Source organism: Poromitra crassiceps (genome assembly GCF_964638095.1).
Source record: "Poromitra crassiceps genome assembly, chromosome: 8".
Classification (NCBI taxonomy): domain Eukaryota; kingdom Metazoa; phylum Chordata; class Actinopteri; order Beryciformes; family Melamphaidae; genus Poromitra; species Poromitra crassiceps.
In genome coordinates this window covers 15,248,081-15,274,981 of record NC_139629.1, presented here as the reverse complement: position 1 = coordinate 15,274,981, position 26,901 = coordinate 15,248,081, and the positions used below count along the sequence as shown (strand labels likewise).

General features: G+C 45.1%; 1 protein-coding gene across 1 annotated transcript; it reads right to left on the bottom strand.

The window, feature by feature from the left end:
• Positions 1-13,430: 13,430 nt before the first annotated feature.
• On the bottom strand, positions 13,431-26,374 carry LOC310780495 (voltage-gated chloride channel TMC4-like; the record flags this gene model as incomplete). Its single annotated transcript, XM_083641070.1, has 13 exons — positions 13,431-13,511; positions 13,595-13,673; positions 13,816-13,971; positions 14,234-14,364; positions 14,820-15,003; positions 16,914-17,011; positions 17,513-17,636; positions 19,311-19,465; positions 19,562-19,717; positions 24,712-24,859; positions 24,995-25,134; positions 25,676-25,761; positions 26,350-26,374. The coding sequence occupies 13 exons, from the start codon at positions 26,372-26,374 to the stop codon at positions 13,431-13,433; spliced, it is 1,563 nt and encodes a 520-aa protein (XP_083497196.1).
• Between the last annotated feature and the right edge of the window lie 527 nt (positions 26,375-26,901).

Below are 26,901 nucleotides of genomic sequence, written 5' to 3'. Positions count from 1 at the left end.
TTTGTTTTTGTTGTAGTTTCATGTTCATTTGGCCGACCTGAACGTAGCATTAATGTAGCACGACTCCTCACGACTGACGCTGCTTTCCGGACACTGTTGGGTTTAGCCTGGATGCAACCACAGGTAGGCTCGCTGTTAGCCATCTGGAAGTAGCATGTAGCTTGAGCTTGTTGGCCTCGGTCATTAGCTTATAGCTTCGAGCTAGGGTGGGCATGTTTGTCAGCTCGGGACGGAGGCTCACCCCATAGGCTACGCTCATCTCATGCACCTCCCCAGCTCCATCCCGCTCAGGCCTCTCAACCCATTCCCTCCCACTCTGCTGACGAAATACCAAGATGGTGACACCCACCACTTCAACTCAAGACGGGAGCTCAAAATCAATGGGATAGCTCTGTCCATATTTTTATACAGTCAATGGTCAAAGCCCTCGACGAATGCGCCGAGGGGTGTGGCGGAGCTGGCGTGCAGCTCCTCAAAAATGTGACTCGACGCAGCTGACGCAAACAGCGCAAGTATAATATAATGTAGATGGGGAGATAACGGGGGAGACTGAAATATATTACCAAGTATAATGCAGTGCATTCTCTCCTTGGGCTAACTTCTAGTCATTGAAATCCTAGTGAAATCACACAATTGACTCATTTTGCTGGGGACTCCCCTGCGACCCCTCATCAAGCTGACGTTCATGTATATGCAGTATATGGGTCTAGTTGCCACCGGCAAGGCTCCAAGTCAAGGCTATCGCACAAGCATGTTTTCCACTTTACAGCACCGCGCTGCCAACTGCATGTGGAAGACCAAACCTTGTCTGTAGCATAGCTGTGTAGATTGGAAAAAAAATACAGAAAACGATCAACTGCACCAAAGACGGGATCTATCCCAACAGATCATGTTATCATCTTATCTGATCTTAAACAGCACATAATAGTTAGTGAGGGGAGAGACAGAGCACATAGAGAAGTCCCACAGAGGCTGGAATTAAAGATTTTTTTTGCAACATAATTCATAACCTTGTTATAAAGGTTTTGCAACAGAATTCATAACCTTATTTGAAAGACCCATGAGACATGTTTTAAACAGTTAAACATAGCATGGAATGGGACTTTTAACAGTTAGAGTGAGAGTTATAGGGGGGAAAGCTCTCCATATGGCCCGAGGGTTGCCTCGTTCCCAAGCTTTAAATATCCCTTACACCGTGGTTTGGCCAACCTATCTTTGTCCACTCCCCCACCCCACCCGCCCTCGTTCCTGCACGGTCACAGTCCCTAGCCTGCTAGCCTGGCCTGGCCTAGCCTCCATCACTGCCACTGCCTGGATTTGAATAGAAACCAGACAGGGCAATTCACCGGGCCCATCCACCATGTAAGCCCCCCCCCCCCCCCCTTCTCTTCGGCTGGACAATTGGGATCTGTTAGCACGCAGCGGTCAGACCATGCTAACACACAGGAGCAGCGAGGGCGAGGGGGTGGGGCAGAGAGGGTAGGATTAGAGAGGGCTTGGGTACAGAGGGAGGGGGTGTTTTGTTTTGGAAGAGCGGGGGGTGAACGAGGGGATACCAGCGAGCAGGAAATGACTGCCTTTGATGGAGGGCTCGCATTTTGGCGGTTTTTACCCCGTCTGCCCCCGCCAGCGATGAGAGAAAACGAGGGACAGAGAGACAGAGAGAGCGAGATAGAACAGGCCGTGGCAACATGCTGTCTGGTGTGAACCTTTACCCCCTGAGGGCCTCTTCTGCTCAGCCAATCTGCTGTGGCGAAAAATGTGAGAGGAGGAGAAGAGACAAAGTCAGAGAGAGAGAGACCTACAGCCTTAAGAATACATAAGAATACCAGAGAGAGACCTACAGCCTTAAGAATACATAAGAATACCAGAGAGAGACATACAGCCTTAAGAATACATAAGAATACCAGAGAGAGACCTACAGCCTTAAGAATACATAAGAATACCAGAGAGAGACCTACAGCCTTAAGAATACATAAGAATACCAGAGAGAGACCTACAGCCTTAAGAATACATAAGAATACCAGAGAGAGACCTACAGCCTTAAGAATACATAAGAATACCAGAGAGAGACCTACAGCCTTAAGAATACATAAGAATACCGGAGAGAGACCTACAGCCTTAAGAATACATAAGAATACCGGAGAGAGACCTACAGCCTTAAGAATACATAAGAATACCGGAGAGAGACCTACAGCCTTAAGAATACATAAGAATACCGGAGAGAGACCTACAGCCTTAAGAATACATAAGAATACCAGAGAGAGACCTACAGCCTTAAGAATACATAAGAATACCGGAGAGAGACCTACAGCCTTAAGAATACATAAGAATACCGGAGAGAGACCTACAGCCTTAAGAATACATAAGAATACCAGAGAGAGACCTACAGTCTTAAGAATACATAAGAATACCGGAGAGAGACCTACAGCCTTAAGAATACATAAGAATACCAGAGAGAGACCTACAGCCTTAAGAATACATAAGAATACCAGAGAGAGACCTACATCCTTAAGAATACATAAGAATACCACTCCAACCCAGTCTCACAAAGAATTGTGACATAGTAACGATCCACAACCCAAAGACAATATAGTTTGACACACACACACACACACACACAAATCTATAAAATTGTTAGAACATAACGTTTGTTTGGCCACTAGAGGTGACTGCAACGGGCGTTTTTAACCCTAACCCAAACCCTAACCTTAACCCTGGCCCAAACCATAACCCTAACCATAAACTTAACCTTAACCCAAACCCTAACCTTAACCCTGGCCCAAACCATAACCCTAACCATAAACTTAACCTTAACCCAAACCCTAACTTTAACCCTGGCCCAAACCATAACCCTAACCATAAACTTAACCATAACCGTGGCCCAAACCATAACCCTAACCATAAACTTAACCCTAACCTTAACCCTGGCCCAAACCATAAACCTACCCTTAACCCAAACCATAAACCTAACCATAAACTTGGCATTGGAACAGTACTTGGGCTGCGACTGATGACGTTTCAGAGGGACACAAGAACACAAGAACAAACAAGAACCCATATTGAGAAAGGGCCACAGACTTGGCATAGCGCCACCTACTGGCAAACACAAAAAGCGGTTTATCTCGAGAACCCATCAACTTCAAACTTGAGGAGTGCGCTTAGGGGGACCTGATGGAGTGCAGTGCCGAATTTCGTGCAATTTGGCATAGCGCCACCTACTGGCAAACACAAAAAGTGGTTTATCTCGAGGAGCGTGTGTCCGATCGACTTCAATCTTGGGGAGTGCGCTTAGGGGGACCTGATGGAATGCAGTGCAGAATTTCATTTAATTTCGTGTACCTTTTACTGAGAGCAAGACAACAGGAGCGCCCTGTTCACATTCACACCTGGAAGCTGAGCAGTACAACCACAGTCTGATCTGCTGGCCAATGAGCAGCTCCACTGGAGCGGTTGGAGTTAAGGGCCTTGCTCAAGGGCATCTGAGCAAGCAGCTATTTATCTTATGGCGCATTAAGAACTGTAAAAAAAAGAAAAAAGTTGTCAACTGCAGAGAACCACACTGCAGGACCGGTTTAGCACAATCAAAAAAAAGGGGGTGGGAGTATTAAAATATTTGACTCAGATGTCAAGAACTGTCTGCAATTAATGAGGCTTGTACTCACTTGTAGCCAGTCTTTATAGTTTGTATTATCTTGTAATTTTATACAATACGTGATGTTAAGTTTGACTGATTACGCTGTAAAACAGCCGGTTGAATGTGCACTTCTGAGTCTCTTGTTTGTCTTGTCGTATGTATTACGTGTGTACATTGTGTGATGTTGTGTAATTGTGATGATATGCAGGGTATTTATCCCCTCTACTTTGTATTAGCCTATATACCCCTAACCCTAACCCCTATAACCCTAACCCTATATACACAACACATTTGAGATAGTTGTCATCTATTTAAGAGCCTAACTTGGCACGAGGGTTAGAAATGATAGGAGCAGCAGCTAAAGTCCATGTGCACACTTTGAAATTTCAATTGCCAAGTGTAATTTTGACAGTCTGGTGAAAAGGGGTAAAAAGTAGACAACCGTGAAATCGCACAAATCACGTTAAAAGGTTGGTTTTTGGAGATAAATGTTTTACACTTTTTTTTTTAAATGACACAAGTTTAGATATCAAACACACTCAATACAACAAACACCAGTTTTAGGATCACTAAATTAAATTCCTATAATTTATTAGCAAACCAAGCTTGTTCTCCAAACCTTCAGGGCAATTTTCTCTGAAAGTTTCTTTTAGGAGTAACATTCAAATAAGCATCATCTTCTATCTATCTACTTTCAGATTTCAATGTATGACACATCATTTCTGCACTTTGATCATCTATATACAAAAAAGTACACAGCTAGGTGTTGAAGTAGGCGGTGCAGTTTTGCGCATGTCGATCTGGGCGTCCATCCATGCGTGTTTCACCGGCTTGGAGCCGCGGCGCCACAACTGTCTCCACTCTCACTTCCTTGTATGAACCGGGGGAGGGGCTAAATCTCATCCACACACATCCTGTGCTCACATCGTGCTGCACCGCCAACTATAAAAACACCTTTGCCTGCCTACTAACCCAAAACACCAGACCCTGTCACAATACTGTTAACTGTACTGTCCCTATCAAATCAACTGCTAAATAACAATACAATGAAAACAAAAGCACATCTTACACTGTAGTTATCAGTTTGGACAAAATGCACGTTGGGGGAAAAAATGGCGGGCACTTCTCCTCAGTCCTCGTAGCTAGCACCGTAGAAGAGGATTTTTTTCCTGCTCACTGAATATCAGGGTCAATTAGGCGGGCGTGTCTGGCAGCCATCGGCTGTGCATCAGTGCAGAAACGGGCAGGCCTGGCTGGAGGGTAGGACCCCCACTGGCTCATCTGCCTGTTCTGACCACAGACTGCTGCTCACTCCTCATATCTGCCCACCATCACCCCAAGTATGGAGAGAGCCACAGATCTGCCAACTAAATGTGGCCGTGAAGAGTAAGGGCATTGCTGTCAGGGTGGTGGATGGGCATAAGAATGTGCCTACTAATCTGATGAACTGGGTCTGAGTCACAAGTCATACCAAGACATCTAAGTTACCATGAGTGGTATAGTTTTCATTTTTATCTAGAGTTCTTTTTTTCCTCCGATTTGCTGAAGCCAGTTGCCTAAACCTACAGTAACCTACAGTAACCTACAGAACTGATTAGTATCAGTGATTGGTGTTGGTCATGTTAAATCTCATCCCACACACCCGCCTGTGAACCATTGGGGACAGAGCTTTCAGTGTGGCGGACCCCACCCTCTGGAACTCTCTCCCACACTGAGATCTGCAGCGCCCCATACTTCGACACTTTCAAGAAGACCCTCAAAACTCACCTGTTTAACAAAGCCTTTGGCCTATAGTCTACTCTGTTCCCTCTGTTCTGTTTTATTTGTTTGGGCCCTATATAAATCCAAGTTATTATTATTATTATTATTATTATAATCATAATTATTATCATTATTATATGGTTGAAGTTCTGCTGGGGCGTTTTTGTTTTTACCCATGGTGCTGGGCCAGCAGGCCCCGCTGGGGTCAGAGGATGGCAAAGTTAGGACACTCAGTCACTCACTGAGGAAGGTGGTAGAGAGTTGGGATTCGAGGGGTGGGTGGGGGGGGGTTAGTGGCTAGGGGGATGTGGGTGGGGGGATGTGGGTGGTGGGGACATGGTGCCATGAAGCTGATTGGCCACACCACTGCACTGTGGGATTAAAGGTTTGCACTTGTTTTCACAGAAGCTTATCAGTTAATTTAAGTCATCAAATAGTTTATTCATAAATCAATGTTCTGTGTCAAATTATTATTGCCTTTGGTAAGCAGCTGTGTAGCAAGCTTCAGGTCAGGTCTGGAATCAGGCTGTTTCTTTTTCACCGTCTGGCTGTATTTCCCTCATTTACTGTGTGCTTGCTCAACACCAAGCTTCTCTTTCTTCCAGCTTCTCGTTGTTTTATTTGAAATAAATTATGTGATGCTAACTTGCTTTAGCAAAGGAGCATCTTTGTCATTTTTGGTCTCCTTTGATTTCCAGGTCGTTCCTGCCGGTGATGTACCCTTCCAATGGCGTGAGAGGTCCATTTTCCCCAACCCAGAGGGTGAGACCTAAGCCTCCAGGAACAGCTCTGGGCTGTGAAGCAATTCTTGCGATGCTTGTGGCCAAGCTCGGTATTGCAAGTTACGTGATGCACTGGACCCCCGAAAGCTGTTCCCTCCATACACACATAAGGGGAAAGAAGCAGCTGTAAAATTCAAAAGTCTAAAATGACTCTTTGAATTATCAGGTTTTAAATTATTGGCCCATTTTTGGTCACCAACAGCCATTTTCTGGAGCAAATAACACTACTGTGCAGACTATATATATATATATACGGTATATATATATATATATATATATATATATATATATATATATATATATATATATATATATACGGTATATATATATATATATATATATATATATATATTTGTGAACAGAAGAAAGACAGACGAGGGGAGAAACAGCCATGTTGATGATGTGTAATAAACAGGGAGGTGAGCCAGCTGTCCTCTGGTGCCCTCAGGAAACATTCAACGCTGTCGGTGAGTTTGAGGCTCTGACAGAAACCATCGGCCGTTGACTGTACCCCGAGGCTGCTCTGTACCCCGAGGCTGCTCTGTACCCCGAGGCTGCTCTTCACATTCATGCAGAGGAGAGCCGGAAGAAACCCACCACCACCAATTCTCAGCTATATAGCTTGTTTTGATACGACGGTAAATCTCAATGATCTAACATGCTCGTTTGATGGCTGCCTAAAGTATGACACATGAAATCAAAGAAATCATTAGTCCAACCAGCAATGGAGCTAATTGCATCCTTATCAGGCTCAGATGCTCTATCAATTAAACTATAACTTGACAAATAATGCACAGAAAAGCTACGTAGGCTGATATTAGGGGAGGGCAGGTTCAGCTGAAGCAGGGGGAAGGTTGAGCGCACCACAATCCTCGTGTTGCGCAGAGTAAGATTCCTTTTGGATATGGGTTAGGGTTAGGGTTCATTACGCACAGCCTTGCCACGCCAGGAAAGACATCAAATTCTGCTGCTAAAATGGGGTATTAGCAGATAATTCAGTGAGGCAATCAACTATAACTCACTGAGAAACTTATCACATCGCAAAGAGGGAAATGAATTGAGAAAACGTATTGGACAATGGACATAGGCTATTCACCTTCACCTATCCCATAACCCGGAGGGTCGTTGGCACCACAGACGATCTGTCAACAAGCTCTCTCCCTCTGTCCTCGACACGACTGAGTCCACTCTATTACGCATGGAGAGAATTACAGCAGGTTGCATGCCTCGCGCAAACAGTGATTCTGAGACGGGAATCCGATTAGGTTTTATTGATGTAACGCCCATGCATTGCCTGGCCATATCTGTGAATAATTCTGGTACTTAAGACCGCGCAAATCCCGTTTGCGCTGGCATTTTGGGGGCGCACATGATTTGGCACGGCTCTAATTTGTGCCTGCGGCACGTGCCGTGAACGTTTCCGCATCCCCACCGAGCATTGCATCCCCACCATATTTTGGGGCTGTTTTAACTTAGAAAACAGGGAGGTCACGTCTACCCAGACAATGATATCACTTTTAAACAGTTACATTTCTGTATAAATCATTACAATATGCCCCCGCGAGGTTGGGATGCGTTTAGCTGCTGCCAGGCGGGGGTACAAAACTCGGCATAACACCACTAGCGCAAGGCGGACTGCTATCTTCCCTGCCTTAAGGCACACGCAAACAGGTGCGCAAGTGCAAATAGGGGATATCGCCTGTACCAAGATAGGGCCCACTGTCTCCCTGTTCCTGCGCACCCCACAGATGCAAGGTTGACTATATATGTATCCGATAACACAGTAAATTGTATTCATAACACCTACACTTACTTGGATGGCTAATTGGTGAAGGAATGAGAAGAAAAATGCATTAGCCTACCTGACTGTTTTTGTGCCACTCTGACGACCGCTTCAATCGCCCCCCCCCCGTCTGTGCTTCAATTGTCCCTCCAGTGTGGAGCGATTGAAGCGTTGCACAGCTTCTCTTTGTAGTCTGATTACATTCAAAATTATTGATCTGCGGGACAAAAGTGCAGTTGGGATTGGTTGGTGGGTTGGCAGAGTCGGTTGCTTACATAAAAATACTGTACCTGGACACGATCTTTACTCAATGAGAAAAAAAAAACTTAAAAAGTGCTTCAATTGCCCCCTCCTCCCCTACCTCTTGATACTTTTTGTGTATTGGTTGATGGTTAACTTCAATAACTTTTATTAATTAAGCTAATAAGAAATCAGTAGAGAAGATAGGCAAGAATGGCAAGCCAAATAATTGCAAATAAATAAGTAAATGGGAGATTCCCAGATATGAGAGAATGAGTGCAGAGTTAGACCTTCACAAGTGTGTTATTAGCTTGCTGGCTAACAAAGAGTCTAAAGCTAGTGTGCTAAGCAGTTGCTGGGGTTTGGAAGATGCTGGTGTGATTGGCTTAACTACGAAGGGCGGAGTGAAAGAAACATGCTTTATAAAAAAAGAGTCTAGATGAACCTTCAACACCTCTTTCGTCTAATGGCTGCAATCAACATTCATTGCTGTCGGTGGGTTTGCTGTAAAGATAACTCGCTGAACGATGAGTGCAAACTGCGGTGCAAACACCTTGAGGACCAAGACATGGAGAAGAGTCGAGATGAAAAGGAGGCTGGTGGTCAGTAAGGAGCAGAGGAGTCAAAGCACAGATCATCGCCTGACACCTGCACATGCATGTACACCAGTGGCAATCTCACTACTAGGCCAGCTGCTTCTCGCATCATATGGGTTATAAAAATAAAAAATAACATACAATACAATTGTACTCTAAGGATTTTGTTTACCATCTGAAAACACTAGTTCTGCCTGTGTTGCTTGCTCCTATTGGTGCTTGTCTACAAACTGTATAATAGTGCTGTCATCATTAGGTGAATGGGAAAAAATGCTAACTAGAACTTGCTTGATTAACCAATACATATTGTAACGTATCGGTGATACGTCAAGGAACGGAGAGTTGTAGTTGGTACAGGTTCTTTATTCACAGGCTTCTTTAGCTCCTAGCAGCTAGCTTCACAGAGCTAGCTCTACACACAACACCCGGTCTCGCTCACTCCATAGCTTGACTGCCTCCGGCACCCCGGCCGCTGGTCCTATATACCCCGTTTCCCCTAGGAACACACCCGCACACATTAGTTCCTAGCTACAATCCAGACACTTATGTTGCACATCACATTACAGGTAATACTTGGATTACCTGAAACGCTACATACTCCTCACCCAACATTTGTTAACGCCCACGTTAACACCCACACATATCCCCCTGTACCAAAACACACCACCCCACAACATTTTGTATTCCCCCAATTTGTCTCTTATTATTTCACTACTTCTTAATTTTCGTTCCACCACCACCATTTGCATTTCTTTTCATTTCTTCCCTCTTTTCCCATTCCTTTAAATTCAACCCACATTTCAATTCACATTCCCATTCCAATAGCCCTTCTCTTTAACACCACTTAATTTGCATTCACTCCCACCATCATTTAGTTACTTCCCATTAGCACCCTTTTCCCCAACATTTTCACTTAACACAAGCCCCAACATTTACATTCCCTCTTTTCTCTTTACAACCCATCACATTGACATCATTCTTTTTTCCATTACCTTCATTTAAACCTTTTTTTTCTTATTCACATTATCCCACTTCACTTCAACCACTATTTCCATCCCCCCTTTTAAAGCTTATGTCCCACCTAAAGCATGCTAGTCCCGCTCAACCCCCAGTGGGGTTAGTCCTCTGCAGTGTAACTCTTTTCGGTCCCCCCTTTGTGCCCCACAGACCTCACACTCCCTGCAGTATCTCCGCACGTCCTCCTTTTGTTTGCCCCAATAGAAATGTCCACGGATGAGGCTGAGTGTCTCTTCGGGCCCACGATCACCGTATGGGCCCTTGTGCATCCACTTCAGTGCCAATTCTCGCAGGCAACCGGGTACCACCCACTGGGTCCCGCTTTTCCCGTGCCCCTTTCTCTCTAAAACCCCAGCTCCACCCAGTTGCAGGTCCGAAAACATGTTCCACAATCCTTTCGTGGCACCGGAAAACATGTGAATCTCCTCCACAGGGGGCCGGCGTCCGGCCGCCACCCACGCATACACCGGACCGATATCCGCATCCTCCATCTGTCTGCGTCTCCGCTCATGCCCGTCGACCTCCCAGATGGCCCTGTCTTCGTCTGTCTGCTCCACCTCTTGCACTCGCTCGTCCTCCCGTCCCGCTCCCCCAGGGTGCGGCGTGTTGAGGACAGCAGGGCGGACACCATCGGCGTCGATCTCCACCTCGACTTTCTGCAGTGCGGCCGTGGGGGCTGTGTAGCGGCTTGGTTGGGCCGTCTCCTCCGGCCTTGACCCCTCTCGCTCCCCCGGGGACACGAGTGCCGCTCCCCCGACTGTAACAGCTCTGCAGATGATGTCGCTCACTTCCCTCTGGCTGTTCAAAACGATCCCCGCTCTCCTGATGGTCTCGTCGCTGATGATGATGTCCCCCTCTACCGGCTGGTATGCAGAGCAGCTAGCCTGGGCCGGCTCAACAGTCACTCTCCTGCCCAGAACAATCGGCTCTGCACTGCTCCGCTGCTCCGCCGCTTGTTGCTCAGGCTGCTCCACTGCTCCGCTACTCCGCTGCTCCTCTGCCTGTTGCTCCGGCTGCTCCCCCGGCTGTGTGTCTCTTCCAGCGTTCACACTCTTAGTGCAGTCTCTAGCTAAATGTTCAGGCGACTGGCAAGCCCAACAAAGCCTCACCTGTCTCTCCTCTCTCGCTGTCCTCCAATCCCCGACAGCTTCTTGACATTCTCTGGCTAAATGTCCGATCGCGCCGCATGCCCAGCAGGCTCCCTGCTGTCCATGTCGTTGTCCCGCATACCCGGTCCGTCTCCCGGGTCCGCCTCGGCACCACCTCGCCACATGGCCCGGTTCTCCACAGCTCCAACACAGTCTATTTTGTGGTTCCTCCAGCCGTTCTCCACACTGCGCTCCCTCTGCGCTCATCAAATCCACCCGCTGCATGACTTCTCGCAGCGTCCGCATCACCTCTACTGCCCAGGCAGGAGTTTCTTCCACCAGCCGTCTGACTTCTTTCAACACACGGGCTTCCATGCCCGCCAGCATCGAGCTGATCTCTGTCGTCAGCCCCTCTTTTCTCCCGTTCGCCGACAGGCTTTCTTCTAGGCGCACCATCACACGTGGCGCTCGTAGCAGCTAGCTCACACAGCTAGCTCGCTACCGCTAGGTCGCTCGAGCCTTTGATCTCCAACTTTTCCTCCGCCGTTCCTCCTCACTCTCTCCCCTCTCGACCGAAATCAGGCGTTACCGCTTTACTGTCTGACACCAATGTAACGTATCGGTGATACGTCAAGGAACGGAGAGTTGTAGTTGGTACAGGTTCTTTATTCACAGGCTTCTTTAGCTCCTAGCAGCTAGCTTCACAGAGCTAGCTCTACACACAACACCCGGTCTCGCTCACTCCATAGCTTGACTGCCTCCGGCACCCCGGCCGCTGGTCCTATATACCCCGTTTCCCCTAGGAACACACCCGCACACATTAGTTCCTAGCTACAATCCAGACACTTATGTTGCACATCACATTACAGGTAATACTTGGATTACCTGAAACGCTACAATATAGTATATTTTGCCGGACTTTGGACATGCATGACATACGGTATCTCGTCAAAACAAAGCAATATTAATAATTTACAACACATCACCAACCTAGGGATAAAAAGACTGAATTCAAAACATGATAAAATATGTATTTACACAAATCAACATTTCTACTGGCAAGTATTCTGATATTTATACTGACAACATTTCAGTATGAATAAAACGCGTGCACTTCAGTGTAAACCTTTGTGGGGCAGAAACACCTGTGGGGGAAAAAAACGCCTTTATCCACCATCGAGTGTTTTTAATGGTTTTTATGCACCAGACACATGGCACCCCCTAGTGCTCTAGTCCATGTATTACTACACCATCGAAAGTGCATGATGCCATTCGGCCCTCCAATGAAAAATACCCAGTGGTTAGTTGCTGGCTGCTGAAATTTGGAGTCCCCGGAACTTTGTATTGGAGGGGGATCAATGTGGCACTAGAAATCCAACACGCTCCTTTCTAGCATCCCTCGCCCGCTCAACTGGCCCCGCTTACCGTGCCTCGTTGGTTTGCCCTCGCCTCTTCCTTTCTTTCTCCATGCTTCACGCATGCCAGTTGAGCAGCTGAACCAGGTGTCATGCCGAGTTTTGCACCCCCGCCGAGAATTGCATCCCCACCTTCCGGAACCCCCTTATTATACGAGGGATCAGCCGTGCGGCATTTTTGTAAACAAACAGCGAACCCTATGATGGAGCGAGCCTTGAGTGCTCACTCTAGCCCCACCAGTGCGGTGTCAAATTGAACAACGGCGACAGTTCACACAACTTTAACACGGTAGGCTATTGAACGTTACAATTACAACTCGTATAGTAATTGAGTTATTTAGGCCTACTTAGCCTATTGCACAGATCATGAATGTGTATTTTTTCTTGTCATTCTAAATTTCATCACCTTGTTTCTTCTGATTAATATTTCAATTCAAATATACATGTTGCTCGTGTTACAATGAGCTGATTTAAAGTCCACTGTAATACAGTGGCGTGTTTCATGCCAGCAAGCGAAACTGCTGTCTGTCCCACAGACTGTAGAAAGAGATGCAGGATAGCCAAGCGAATGTGATTGGATGAACATTTGACGCTAGGCCAATCAGAGGCAGAGAGGGGCGGGTCATGCCGTCGCCATCATGGGGAAAAAATATCGCCCACAGGAAGACCACCCACCCCGGAAGTAAACATTAGACTGTGTTGCAACGACACTAGCTTGACACTAGAGGATGCAAGAGAGCCTTTCATTTCATTTGTATTACCTATGTAAAAAGTACCGTTATGTAAACGTGGATACAAGGTTTAAAAATAAAAAAAAAGGTTAGCTCATTCACAAAGATATATACACACATATAGCATACAGGTCGATTAACAATGATCAAGGTCTTTATTTCCCTTTTACATATACAGTATGTAATTGATAGAAGAAGAAAAAAATCCATCTTGGTTTAAGCTTAGCAGATGTGAACCAGAGACCCAACAAGAACATTCATTAAATATATGAAACTTATATAATTGTAAATAAAGTGTATACAGTCCTTTCAGATGCCTCAGTCTTTTTTGTTGTTGTTTAAGGTAAAAATGGAGTTGGGAGAAACTCAATGGTGCATTTTTAATGTTCTGAAGCTGGAACCTGAAGTTGGCGACTGAGCTCCTCAATCTGTTTGACCAAGAACTGCTTGTCAGGCCCCTCCTGTCAGCCAAAGTAAAACTATTAGTAAAACTGCATGTACCTCAGTACTTAGTACGTCATAGAATTAAATGCCTACAACTTATTAGTTTAAGCTGAGCTCTTAGCAGATCAACACTTTTACCATAGACAGATGCCAAGGCTATGAAATAACACATCACCACACTGTGGGAGAGAGAGGAGCTGTGATTATATATCATAAAGGACCATGTACAGTAATATGCAGGTGCAATATAGGCTGTATTCTATACCACTGACCTCTATACATAACAGAATATGATTGTACAGAAAGCAGTCAGTCACTCACCAAGCTAAAACAAACAGAGGAATGGAGAATGCCTGGGAGCCGAGAAAGAAGAGGAAGTCCTGTGTAGATTGAGAGAGGTTGTAGAAAGAGGTTGGAACTATTTCCCACATGGTAGAGAAGGAACGAAACGGTCCACAGCTCATAGAGGGACGGATCCTGGTGGGATGAGGTAAGTAGACTTCAAAACCATAACATAACATAGCATAGCATAACAACATAACATAACCTCAGTGAGAATTAAACCTCTACCAATTTTGGTGCGATGCTCTCTACATATTGAGCTGCAGAACCAGCAACAATTTGAGATAAACCAACTACCATCATTACTATTTCACCCAAATGATTAGCTTTTTCAAATACTATACCACAAAGCACATCTGTGACTGTTACAGGTGAGGAGGTGGCAATCAACACTCACTCAGCGACACCATAGATCATGACAACCAAGGACAGGCCCCAGCCGAACAGAAGCACGGCCAGGAAGAAGAAGTTGGAGGTGGTGGAGCGAAATGTCTTTAGTGCTGGACGACAGTTATTGAACAGCGTGATCTGGAGACGAAAGAAGATGATGATGAGGAACAGGGTTAGGGCAAAAAAGAGGGGGGGAAAACAATCTAGAATGGAATGGGTGCCATGTGATGTCGGAACTGTTTGGATGAAGTTATGAGTATATTTTTGTCTGAGCATAAAGGTAAAGTAAAGGTAAAGTCCCACTGATTGTCACACAATGTGTGAAATTTGTTCTCCGCATTTGACCCATCCCCTGGGGGAGCGGTGAGCAGCGGCGTGCGCCGCGCTCGGGAATCATATGGTGATCTAACCCCCTAATTCCAACCCTTTAATGCTGAGTGCCAAGCAGGGAGGCAATGGGTCCCATTTTTATAGTCTTTGGTATGACGGGGAGTATGCCGGGGATTGAACTCACGACCTCCCAGTCTCAGGGCGGACACTCCACCACAAGGCCACTGATCATTGTGTGCAGTGTGAGAGATGTCTTATTCTACCTTCTTGCAGTAGAAGATAATGACAAATTTGATGGTGTTGATGACCGGCAGCAGAGGGCAAAACAGAGCCCCAGTCCAAACCACGGTCTGACCGTACACCAGACCGAGCACGTTGGGGGGAACGAGGAACTCCTGGCGACCGAGCCACTGAGCCAGCTTACTGGACCAGTTGTCCACCACCATCCTGCCGCACACATGCACATGCATGCACACACACACACACACACACACACACACACACACACACACACACACACACACACACACACACACACACACACACAGCTGGATCACAGGTCTGAACGTCTCAGTGTCAACATGTTCCAGTGTATCTCTGTATAAATATGTTTCTGTACCCAATTTCCAACTGATTTAGTACTGCCTCATTTGTTCAATGGTGAATAAACAATAAGAAACTGGGCAACTACAGGCCAAGGCTACATACAGGCTAACCCTAACCCTATTTACACAGTAATGATCGGAAATAAGTTAACTAATATATAAGTAATATTGATGTAATAACTAGTTATAACTATAAGTTATAGTTATAACTTGTCTTGGACAAGCTTTCAACGGAGGCGGTCGCATTTCCTCTCTCTCCAGTCCTCCCTCCCTTTCCCTCTCCCCCTCATCCCTCTGCTTCTGCTACCTGGAGCCAATCTTGCATTTGTCTCTTCGAAACTACAAATATGGATTATATGGCTGGTCTCTCAACGAATTCGACAAAATCATTGTGGGGTCCGGTGAACCCCCCCTCTGCCCAGACGGGACCGCCGCGGGATACGGGAAGACAGCAGTCATTGACCCAAGGCTGCACGTCACGATAAACGAGATGAGCGGGGCAGTGAGTACTTGGACTATTGCGATTTCTGATCTGAATCGTAAAAATGGATTACTTCTTGGAGATATCACTGCCGCTGCGCCGAAGTGTTTTAAAACCGAGGATCAGGACTGACTCGTGTGAGGAATGTTGTTGATCCTACACCCACCGGGGAAAACCAAAACAAACTGATTTAATCTGGCCACCTGCTAAGCACACTAGCAGCAAAACTCTCCTGAAGCCCTGAGTGCAATCTGCGTCTCCAACGTCACCCCCCCGCCCCGACATCTGACGCCTGAACTCTGGTCTGAATTGACGAGGCCATCTCCACAGCAACGCTGTGTTCAGCCGAAGGAGGCTCAGACTACACACACACACAAACACCCATGGACTCTAAGGACTCACAGGCCTACACACGGTCACGCACGCACTCCCCCTAACCCCCCCCCTCCCGCCCCCCTCCCCTAAACCCCACCCCCCGCCTCCAGCAACTTCCCCCCGCTTTGCAACACCCCCCCCCCCACCCCCCCTTCCCTTCCACGATGAACCAAACCGGCGCTGTAATGGCAGCCTCCCTGGTGTCGTGGTGTGGGTTGTCTTTGCTGGTAACCCTGTACATTTACAACAAATGTATCTGTATTGTATAATATTGAAGTGTGCCTTTATTACTTTTTCTAACTAGTAATAATGTGAATTCTGAGTTATTTATATGCTTTGTCCAATCCAAATTGCTGGCGCTGTTCAATGGCGACCTGGTTTTGCTCTCCGACTCTGAGAGCGAACCAAGCAGAATTTCGCTCGTGATACTTGTACCATGAAGTGACAATAAAGTTAATCTCTCTCTCTCTCTCTCTCTCTCTCTCTCTCTCTCTTATAGCATTAGACTGACCAGCAATTTTTTTTGCTTTTGCCAGTAATTGTGTTAGATAACACACTTTTTAAAATTTGAAAGGTGCTGGAGGCAAAGGATATACTAGTTAAAAATTGAAGAAACAAACTATATTCTACAGAGCGGAAGGACAACAGGAAGTGACAATAATACAACAATAATACTGACAATACTACTTTATATATTTTAGGAAAGACAAGCCAGTACTGACTACGGTATGTACAATATTCACATATAAACATACTCCATACCAATTCTACACAAAATAACAGAAACCCCAGAACAGTCCTGGCCTGGTAAAAACCACCTGTTTTATTTGCATATTCAGTAATGACCAATTAATCAAATGGTATACATAGTTATTTTTTTATAAAAGATTTTGTACCTGCGTGGGAACTCCACCAGGACAAGCACAGCGATGGTGATGAGGAGGTCAAACAGCGCTAGCTTGTACATCTCCTGTCCCACACGTGTCTCCCAGCACTGCATTAAGACCGACACAGTTGGTCATATGCCGGTTAAAGTCTTATTCAGTTAAAGTTTAGTGACTTACGGCTTTTGACTTATTATACACACATACTGTATTTATAGGCTACTCTGTGTCATAAATTATCTTAATCTGAGAACACATTTGACATTTTACCTTTGCCTGAGTATTGACTTACAGTAACACCTGTAGTTCAGTACTGGTTGAACTCTGCCTGTGGCCTTCAGAGTCTGATACAGCTCCACACCTTAGAGCTTAATGTTTGTCTCTACAATGCTTAGACCCAAAACTAAACTAGTTACAAATGGAACTCTTTGTGCGTGTAAAAAAACCCCACACATCTTATGTCATCTACTAGCTGCAAAATTGCATTACATTTTTCATTTCAAGCATTCTCTCTGTAGCTCGATTTATTCCTGCTATGAGCTGATGAAACCCTCCATCCTGCTAGAATGAAAAGAAGAGGCCACTTATGGACCGCCAAGTAGTGTAGTTACCGGATAATCCTTATAGTTGTACTGGCATGATTCACATTTTTCAGCGTTGCTGCCATCACAGGTGATCTGACTCCACAGGGTGAAGAGGAGAACACCCAGACTGACTAGGCGCAGGAAGACTGACCTGGAGAGGAAACATTACCAAACCATTTTTATGCCTCCGCCAGCGATAGCCAGGCCGGAGGCCATTATGGATTCGGGTTGTCCATCCGTCCATACGTCCGATGTTCGTTAGCGCGATATCTGAGGAACGCCTTGACGGAATTTAATCAAATTTGCCTCAAATGTCAACTTGGACTCAAGGACGAACGAATTAGATTTTGGTGGTCAAAGGTCAAAGTTAAGGTCACTGTGACCTCACGAACGCCATTTTCAAGCTTGGTAACACCATATCTCAGTAACACCTTAACGGAATTTCTTCACATTTGGCCCAAACGTCAAAGTCTGGACAGACATGAATGTCGACTGCTCACTTGTTGGCGGAGGCATATATCCGCGGTGTGGGCGTTCTAGTTTATTCTAAGATTTGGTTTAGGTTTAGGTGTTTAAACACAGATTAGGGATTATTTAGTTTCTCCATAAATCACAGACGATCTTGACTGTGGGATAGTTCAATTCACACTACCATTGAAAGTAGCCTACATTGGACCTCAGTTAAACAGATATGTTTTCTTACCCTTCTTTCTCTCTCTTTATTTGAACACTCACATACTTCCATTCACTACCAGTCTCACTTCCTCTATCATTTCATTTCCAACAATGGGGCTGGAGGTTGCCTGAGTTTCAACTGATCATTTACTGTTAATTATGCAGGTTGTCTTTTTTTCTACTTTTAATTTGTTAAGTATAGTTTCTGTTAGACACCAGCTGATCCAATTTAAAGTCACTCACCGTCTTCATTACTAGGTTGCACAAGATCTACCCCTCTGTCTCGCCACTATGTGATAGGTGTCAGGTGTTGGAGGGTACACACTATCCCATGCTTTTTGTTTTTGCCCTTCGCTATCTGGATTCTGGGCCAAAATATTTGATTGGTACTCTAAGGCTTATAAAACAACTCTTCAGCCTGAGGCAGAACTCGCCATCTTTGGCTGCTCGGAATCCTCTCTGCTCCTCCCTACGGCTGTGCAACAGTCTCTGACACAGGGGATGACTGTCGCCAAGAGACTAATTCTGAAGGAGTGGAAGTCCTCCTCTCCACCTTGTTTTCAGCTGTGGCTGATGGACATGGTCTCGGTTATACGTATGGAGAGACTCCGGTTCTTGAGGACCGATTCGCTTAAGAAATTCTCAATCATTTGGGACCCGTTTCTTGCCTACTTAGGAGAGGTTAGGAGTGATGAGTGATTCGCCTGGCTGACTTTTTATGGACCCCTTCCGTGGGATCCCACACACAACTCTTACAAGCACACGAGCACGTGACATGGCTGGTTAGTGCTAACATTGGAATGTTGATGATGTATGTATGTTTCTGTTTTTTGTCTGAGCCTGTTTGTTCCCTATGTTCTGAAAATTGTAAAAAAACAGAAACTATATATATATATATATATATATAGTTTCTGTTTTTTAGTTAAGCTTAGTTTAACTGTAGTTACGTTTTTCTCACTTTAGTTAAGTTTTCCCATTTAGTTCAATTTCCCCACTTTCAGTTATTAAAAAAAACTCAGCAGTGCAATTCAGATTCCCCATCCCCCCCACAATTCTCTCTTTTAGAACTTAAACTTGCAAATGAACTAAATGCACTCACAAGTCAAGTCAATACACACTCACAGAAACACACACAAACACTGACACTAACCGTAACAGTGCCACTATGATGGTGGTGCTGGGGGTGTATCTCTCCAGCAAGGCAATCTGGTCACACAGCAGAGGCACCACAAAGTTTCCAGCGGTGATGACAATAGAAGGCAGATACTCAAAAATCAAACCCAGGAACCCTTCCTCACTCTGATTCTGTTTGGCAGACACAGACAAAAATATCAAGCAGACAAGACACAGGACTTGACCGAGGACAGATGGGCATCACTATTCTTCTACATCGTCACCCACCTGGCTGAAGATGGTGGCCTGGAAGATGCCATAGAAGGCCGCTATAATGAGCCCAAACGCCACCACAGAAAGAAGAATGCGGAGCGAGTAGAGAACTATTCTTTGACCCAAGGTCAGAGAAGCTGCCTTTTTTATCATCTCCTCCTCCAGGTCCACCTGGCAGGGAGAGGGAGACAGATAAAGAGAGGCAGGGTTTGGGAGTATGTATTTAAAATACAAAATATGAGTAACTGTATTCCATTATAGTTACAGTTTTAATTGGCGGTCGGTATTCTGAATACAGTTAAGGGATTACTTTGTTTAATGTTTTATTTGCTCTAAAATTAATATGACGCATGCATTTCCCATAAACAGATTTAAAAGATTTGCAACAATGTATGCGTGCATGCCACACGCCACAAGACAATGGCAATGTCGGAGGAGACGCACAGCCAGGACACTCTCAGGAATGCGTTTTTGACATCACAAAGCAGATTACGGTCGCAAACGCATTGCCCTCGCATTTGCGTACATTCAGTGACTCAGACAAATGGGCTCAGCAAGACGATTCTTAAGTATTCCAAAAGTAATCCGAAGTATTTAGAATACGTTCCTTAACTTGAGTAGCTAATCTAATGGAATACATTATAAATACAATTTGAGGGCATGTATTCAGTAATCTGTAGTGGAATACGTTTTAAAAGTAACCCTCCCAACACTGGAGAGAGGGGAATTGGAGTAGAAGGACTGAACTCAACATGTCACTTCTTAGTCCATGGGCCAAACACCAAAATTTCACATATCGGTACCACTCAAGTGGGCAAATTCTAATCATGATTTTTGAACATGTATATATCCATAGATGATATTTTAGTATGATAACCTTTCCAGAATGGTAGCTTTCTCACGGTTATCAGCTCATGAAGTTAGCCAGCCCCTACAATAATTTGGATTCTAGGTGCTGCTGCATATCCTATTCTAGGCTCTTTTTAGGACCTTTACTTATGTTTGATGAGAATATATTTGATAGAATTTTAAAGGGTAGCTTCCTAGCTTTCATTTAAGCTCAGTTGTGTGTCTCTCTGACAAATACAGAGGTCACAGGAGCTCCTCAAACTGTCAGTGACATTCGTTTTTTCACAATTTTCGTCTAAACTATAGTTTTATTTCAGCACTGTGGCATCTAGGAACATCAGAGATACAAACAACAAACACTAGAATACTCACAGGACTATAAGGATTCAGAAAAGGTATCATGTGCCCATACTATCCCATCGTGAGGGGTGAATATGGCCCTTAAGGTAGAAGAATGACTTCTCAAGGGAAATGAGCCAGAGCCCTAAATTTAACAAATCGGTACCAGCCAGGTGGGCAAATTTTACTTGTGATTTTTTTTAATTCATATACCGTACATCCCTAGATTACGTTTTTATATGATAGACCTTGATGACTGGTAGCTTATTAGTGCTTATCCCCTCTTAAATTATGGACTGCTGTCGTTCAAAACTAGGAAAGTGCCCTCCCTGGAAATCATCTTTCTTTCATTATCCGTTGCCTAGGGTGTGTCTGGACTACTGTTAATATTACATAGATATAGGCAAACTATCCTATGATATTGTACATACTATACTATACTAGATATACTATGCTTGTTTACTAAAGTGGCACATTTCTCAGTCAAAAACAGAGTAAATTGACACGTTTCTCAGTCAAAAATAGTTTTATTTGTGTTACATTATATGAACAGCCACATTCAAAATGTTTCCAGTCTTTCAGGACAATATTAGGACAATCTACCCTTCCTGAGACACCATGCCACCCACGAGGGCAACACCATCATCGTCATTCACATCTGAGTGTGCAGGGGCCGGTTGCACCAACTGGTCTTAACTATGCCTGGTCGTGACTCCTACGTCGGTCTTAGTTAAGACCATGGATTTACACCTGTTGCACCAACACGGCTTATGTCTGGTCTTAACTATGCTGGTCGTAGCAATGCGCGTCCATGTGAATTGCCAGGGAATGCACCCTGATTGGATGATGTTGCAAAAAATGTGCCTCGCGACCTGCTTGGAGCGTCACTGTGCCACTACGCTCTCTCAGCCACTACTGTAAAACACCCTCCCTCCTCTCACCCTCCCTCGCTCTGGGGGAAAAATGGCGGCGATTGAGCCAGAAAGACAGTCTGAATGAAATTGAATGTAACGTTCCCAATTCTATGTATTACATTCTAAAAAATTAACGGCAACATTTTGGAAGGCTAAGCCACACAACTAGTTAGTTATAATCTAACGTCGTGCTTTCAAAGACGGCGAACTGGCGGTGTTACGACGATGACGGTCAAAAAGGTCTCCGCGGAGATCTCTGTTACAGGCAGGCTCTACGCCTCCTCCTGACCAGGCGTAGGAGTTACGCCTGGTCGTAGTGAAAATAAGGCTTAAGCCGTCTTGGTGCAACCGGCGTAGCTGTTAGGTCGTAAAGTTACGACCAACTTAGCTTAAGACCAGTGTAAGACCAGTTGGTGCAACCGGCCCCTGGTTGGCACATTTTTGTAGTTGTAGACACTTCAGACCATTATTGAGACCTGTGCACTCTGGTGTTTTGTACGACCTCACACACTTGCAGGTGAGCAACTGCAAAACGGTCTGGTGCTGGGGAACCGCACATCCACTGGATTTCAAGCTGCCCCTCATCGTCTGTGGTCCACCCATGGTCCTTGGGGCTTGGTACAGATGGCTGGGTTTGAAGAGACCGTCTAGAGATTGCAGTCTGATCTTTTGCATGAATGGAATGCATTAATAGCCAATCCTCAAATGGTGGAAGCTGGCTGGACTCGACCTCCCCACGTCTGGTGCAGAAAAGTTGGTATCGGAGGAGGTTGACCTCTGTAATGTGTGTAGAGGGTACATATAGCCTACATAATACATGTGGCACATGATTTCCAGCAGCTTCTTGAAGAGCTCATTAGAGACATCCCAAGCACGGCCGAGCTCAAGGAAGGCTTCTTGATATGTCCTGTCTGTTCAGGGTGCCCACTTTTCCGTGTCCTGCAAATACGCTGACAGTGTTGCAGCCAGTGAACGTGTGCATGCCAGTCAAGGCGCCAGCAATACTATCGCCGCGTGATTTGCATAGTTTGGTGATGTCCTGGAACATTGTCTTGTTCTGTCAGTGTTCCACATTTTTGGTACATTGGACATGGGATGTCCTTGCTCCAACCCAGAGTCAGTAGCAGGACATCTGTGTCTGCCATGATGATCATTGCCTTGAAGCCAGACTCTGCTACATGGAGAGCATGCATTAGCATGCAGGTGTCAGCTTCTTCCTGAGAGGATTTGAGCTGTGTTACCTCCTCCCATTGGTTCTTGTTGATTTTGAAGCAGACTACTTCACAGGTAACATATAAGGCCTTGTCTTGTAGTTTCTATCTGTGTTTGGGTCCTTTCCATTCCTCAAACAAGAATTTGATCAGACTGACTTTGCTGGCAGCGCGGTAGAGCAGTTTCCTCCACTGCTGGATGTTGTGGCTGGAATCATGCAGGTTGGCTACATCTGGCGGGGCAACAGTTGCAGTTGACAAGCTGACAAACTCATATCGATCTGGACTGAGTGGATTCACAAAGGAGTTTCCCATGATATCAACAATGGACTGTACTTTAAGGACCATAGGTGGACCACAGATGATGAGGGGCAGCTTGAAATCCAGTGGATGCACGGTTCCCCAGCACCAGGTGCCGTCTTGCAGTTGCTCTCCTGCAAGTGTGTGAGGTCGTGCAAACCACCAGAGTGCACAGGTCTCAATAACGGTCTGAAATGCACAAACCTGTGCAAACTACAAACATGTGCCAACCAACACAGTGAAGAAGAGCTTGCTGCACAGCTGACAGACTCAGATGTGAATGACGATGATGGTGTTGCCCTCGTGGATGACATGGTCTCAGGAAGGGTAGATTGTCCTAATATTGTGTTGAAAGACTGGAAACATTTTGAATGTAGCTGTACATATACCGTAACACAAATAAAACAATTTCTGACTGAAAAGCGTGCCAATTTACCCTCTTTTTGACTGGGAAATGTGCCAATTTAGTATAGTATAGTATGGTATGGTATGTATAGTATCATAGGATAGCATGCCTATATCTAGACATGTAATATTAACAGTTAGTAGTCCAGACACCCCAGGGAGAGGATATAATGAAAGAAAGATGATTTCCCATAATTCCCATAAGTCCATAATTTAAGAGGGGTGGTTAAGCACTAATAAGCTACCATGGTCATAGGAATTAAAAAAAATCACAAGTAGAATTTCTCCACCCGGATGGTACCGATATCTTACATTTTGGGTTCTGGCCCATTTCCCTCGAGAAGGCATTCTTCTACCAAATTCAAAGGGCAAAATTCACCCCTCACGATGGGATAGTATGGGTTCATTATACCTTTTCTGAATCCTTATAGTCCTATATGAGTATTCCAGTGTTTGTTGTTTGTGTCTCTGATGTTCCTAGATGCCACAGTGCTGAAATAAAGACTATAATTTAGGCGAAAACTGTGGAAAAATGAATGTCACTGACACTTTAAAGAGCCCATGTGAGCTCTTTATTTGTGAGACAGACTCACAACTGAGCTCAAATGAAAGCTAAGAAGCTACCCTTTCAAATGTTGTCAAACATGTTCTCATAGAACATGGTTAAAGGTCCTGAGCCTAAAATAGGTTATGGATCAGCACCTAGAATCAAATTTATTGTAGGGGTTTGCTAACTTCATGAGCTGATAACTGTGACAAAGCTGCCATTCTGCAAAGGCTATCATACTAAAATATCATCTATGGATATATACCTGTTCAAAAATCATGATTAGAATTTGTTCACTTGAGTGGTACCGATATGTGCAATTTTTGTGTTTGGCCCATGGACTAAATAGGGGAAAATAAGAAAATGTCCAATAAATATGAAAAGCTACTCCTGTGGAAAGGCTATCATATATTAATTTACTTATATTGACCCTATAAACAATTTAGTATAGGTAAAGTTTTGCCCACCCATATGGTACCGATATCTGGTCTGGCCCATGGACTATCTAGGGAAAGTGTAGAACTGCCACATGTCTGTCACCCATCTTTTCCCCCCGTCGCCCTCCATCCTGCTAACTGACTGGGACAAATGCCCTCTGACCTGCAGCCGGTAGCGGATGTTTTTCTGCTTCAGTTTAGTAGCTTTGTCTCCCAGGCAACCGTAGTCCCAGCCGGTGAACACTATCTTGCTGTAGCTGCCCACGGTGCTGCCTCCTGTTGCCACGGCAACGCGGGCTGCAGTCCCCATGCTTGTGTGAGCAACCAGTCAGGGGAAGATAATACAGATGCAAGTGAGCTGGCTGAAACCCCCAAGTTCAGTTGTGGTTTTGAAATGTCAGTTTAAAACAAACACGCGTACCATTGTGTGTTGTTCTGGGACTCACCGTATAATGATACAGAAGAGACAGAAGGCAAAGTAGAAGACTGCAGTGAAGAGGTAGGCCAGGGAGATGTTGTAGAAGTATCTGCTTTCTAACATTGTGCTGTTGTAGCCATAAAACAGGTAGGAATACTCCATGAAGCCCTGAACACAGGGGAGAGGACAGTGGCTGGGCATGTCTGATGTGCAAATGTACTATGGGACGTGGTGTGTATTTACTTGAGTCAGGAGAGGATGTACTGTAGTAAGAGTACGTGGAAGATGGTAAATGGTAAATGGCCTGCATTTATATAGCGCTTTTATCCAAAGCGCTTTACAGTCAGTAGGTACATTCACCCATTCACACACCGATGGCGGCAGGTTACCACGCAGGGTGCTGGCACACCAACGGGAGCAATTTGGGGTTCAGTATCTTGCCCAAGGACACTTCGACATGCAGACTGGAGGAGCCGGGAATCGAACCACCGAACTCTTTTATCCAAAGCGATTAGTAGACGAGCCGCTCTACCTCCTGAGCTACAGCCGCCCTAAGGCGCCCTAAGAGTTCAGAGACACATTAAACATGAGGCCTAATGGGTTTAATTAAATAGGGAATAATCCAAATGTAGGTTTACAAAGGAATAACATCAATATTTTTTCTGCCTATATGTTGTGTAAGTCTCATATGTTCATTGCGGCATCTTACCGTTCCAGAAAGTAAGTCAAGGAAGTAATTATAGAACACCACTAGGCCTTGAGGATTAGGGTCATAAACCATGCATTCCTCTGGACCTGGAAAACAGCACAGGCAGAGCTTTACAATCCACACACGTCTGTTATTTGCCCCTTTGTGAACTTGAAGGTCATGTTGTTGTCCTTAGATTTTCTGAACTTCGGGTTTGTTCAATCAACTTGTATAATGGGAGCTACAGTGTGCGGACCTTCTCTGTGCCTTGTATGTTTTTATTTTTTATACCATTTTCTCCCCAACTGTACTTTGCCAATTATTCCCCCTGCTGCCCCGGTTGCTGCTCCACCCTCTGTCGATCTGGGGAGAGCCGAAACTAGCACCATGCTTCCTCCGAGACATGAGCAGTAGCCAGCCGCTTCTTTTCACATGACAGCTGGAGCCTCGTCGGTAGGATGTAGCCCTTCCCTCTGAACAGGCGCCCCGACCGACCAGAGGAGGCGCTAGTGCAGCGACCATGACAAATACCCTCAAACCAGCTTCCCTCCCGCAGACACGACCCAATTGTGCCTGTATGGACGCCCGACCAAGCCGGAGGTAACGCGAGGATGCGAACCTGTGCCCCTCGCATTGGTAGGCAGGGACTTTACCGCTACACTACCCAGACGCCACTCTGTTCCTTGTATGCTGACCTCCTCTGGCCCTGAGGAGCACCATATGTACCATTTAAAAAGAAGGCGAGACTTTCTTTTACAAAATGACTGGTGGGGGCAGGTAGAGCACGTGCCATAGCTTACTCTTTCCCATGGTCGGCCCAGATTTGGATCCGCCCTCTGGCCCTTTACCACGTCATCCATTCTCTCTCTCTATCTTTCCTGTTTACTGTCCTGTTAAATAAAGGCGGAAACATGCCCAAAAAATAATCTAGAAAAAGAAAAAGAATTACTGGTGTCAAAAATTATGGTGCGAATTACATTTAGAGGATAGTAGGTAAAGATAGCAGATTAAGCCCTTGGTTATAACTTATAAGTGATAAAACTAAAGCATTTGTATCTTTGTAATTCATATATTCACATATTGAATGAGATGAGTTTCGGGTAATCACTTTCTCCCCCCCTGAAATGGATCTACAAATGCACTGCTGAGCCTTTCTTCAGTTCATATCTGAGGGGAATAGCACAGATGCCACCTTTCTTTTTATATATTTTTTATCAAATGTTTTATTTTATTAAAAATTAAAAATT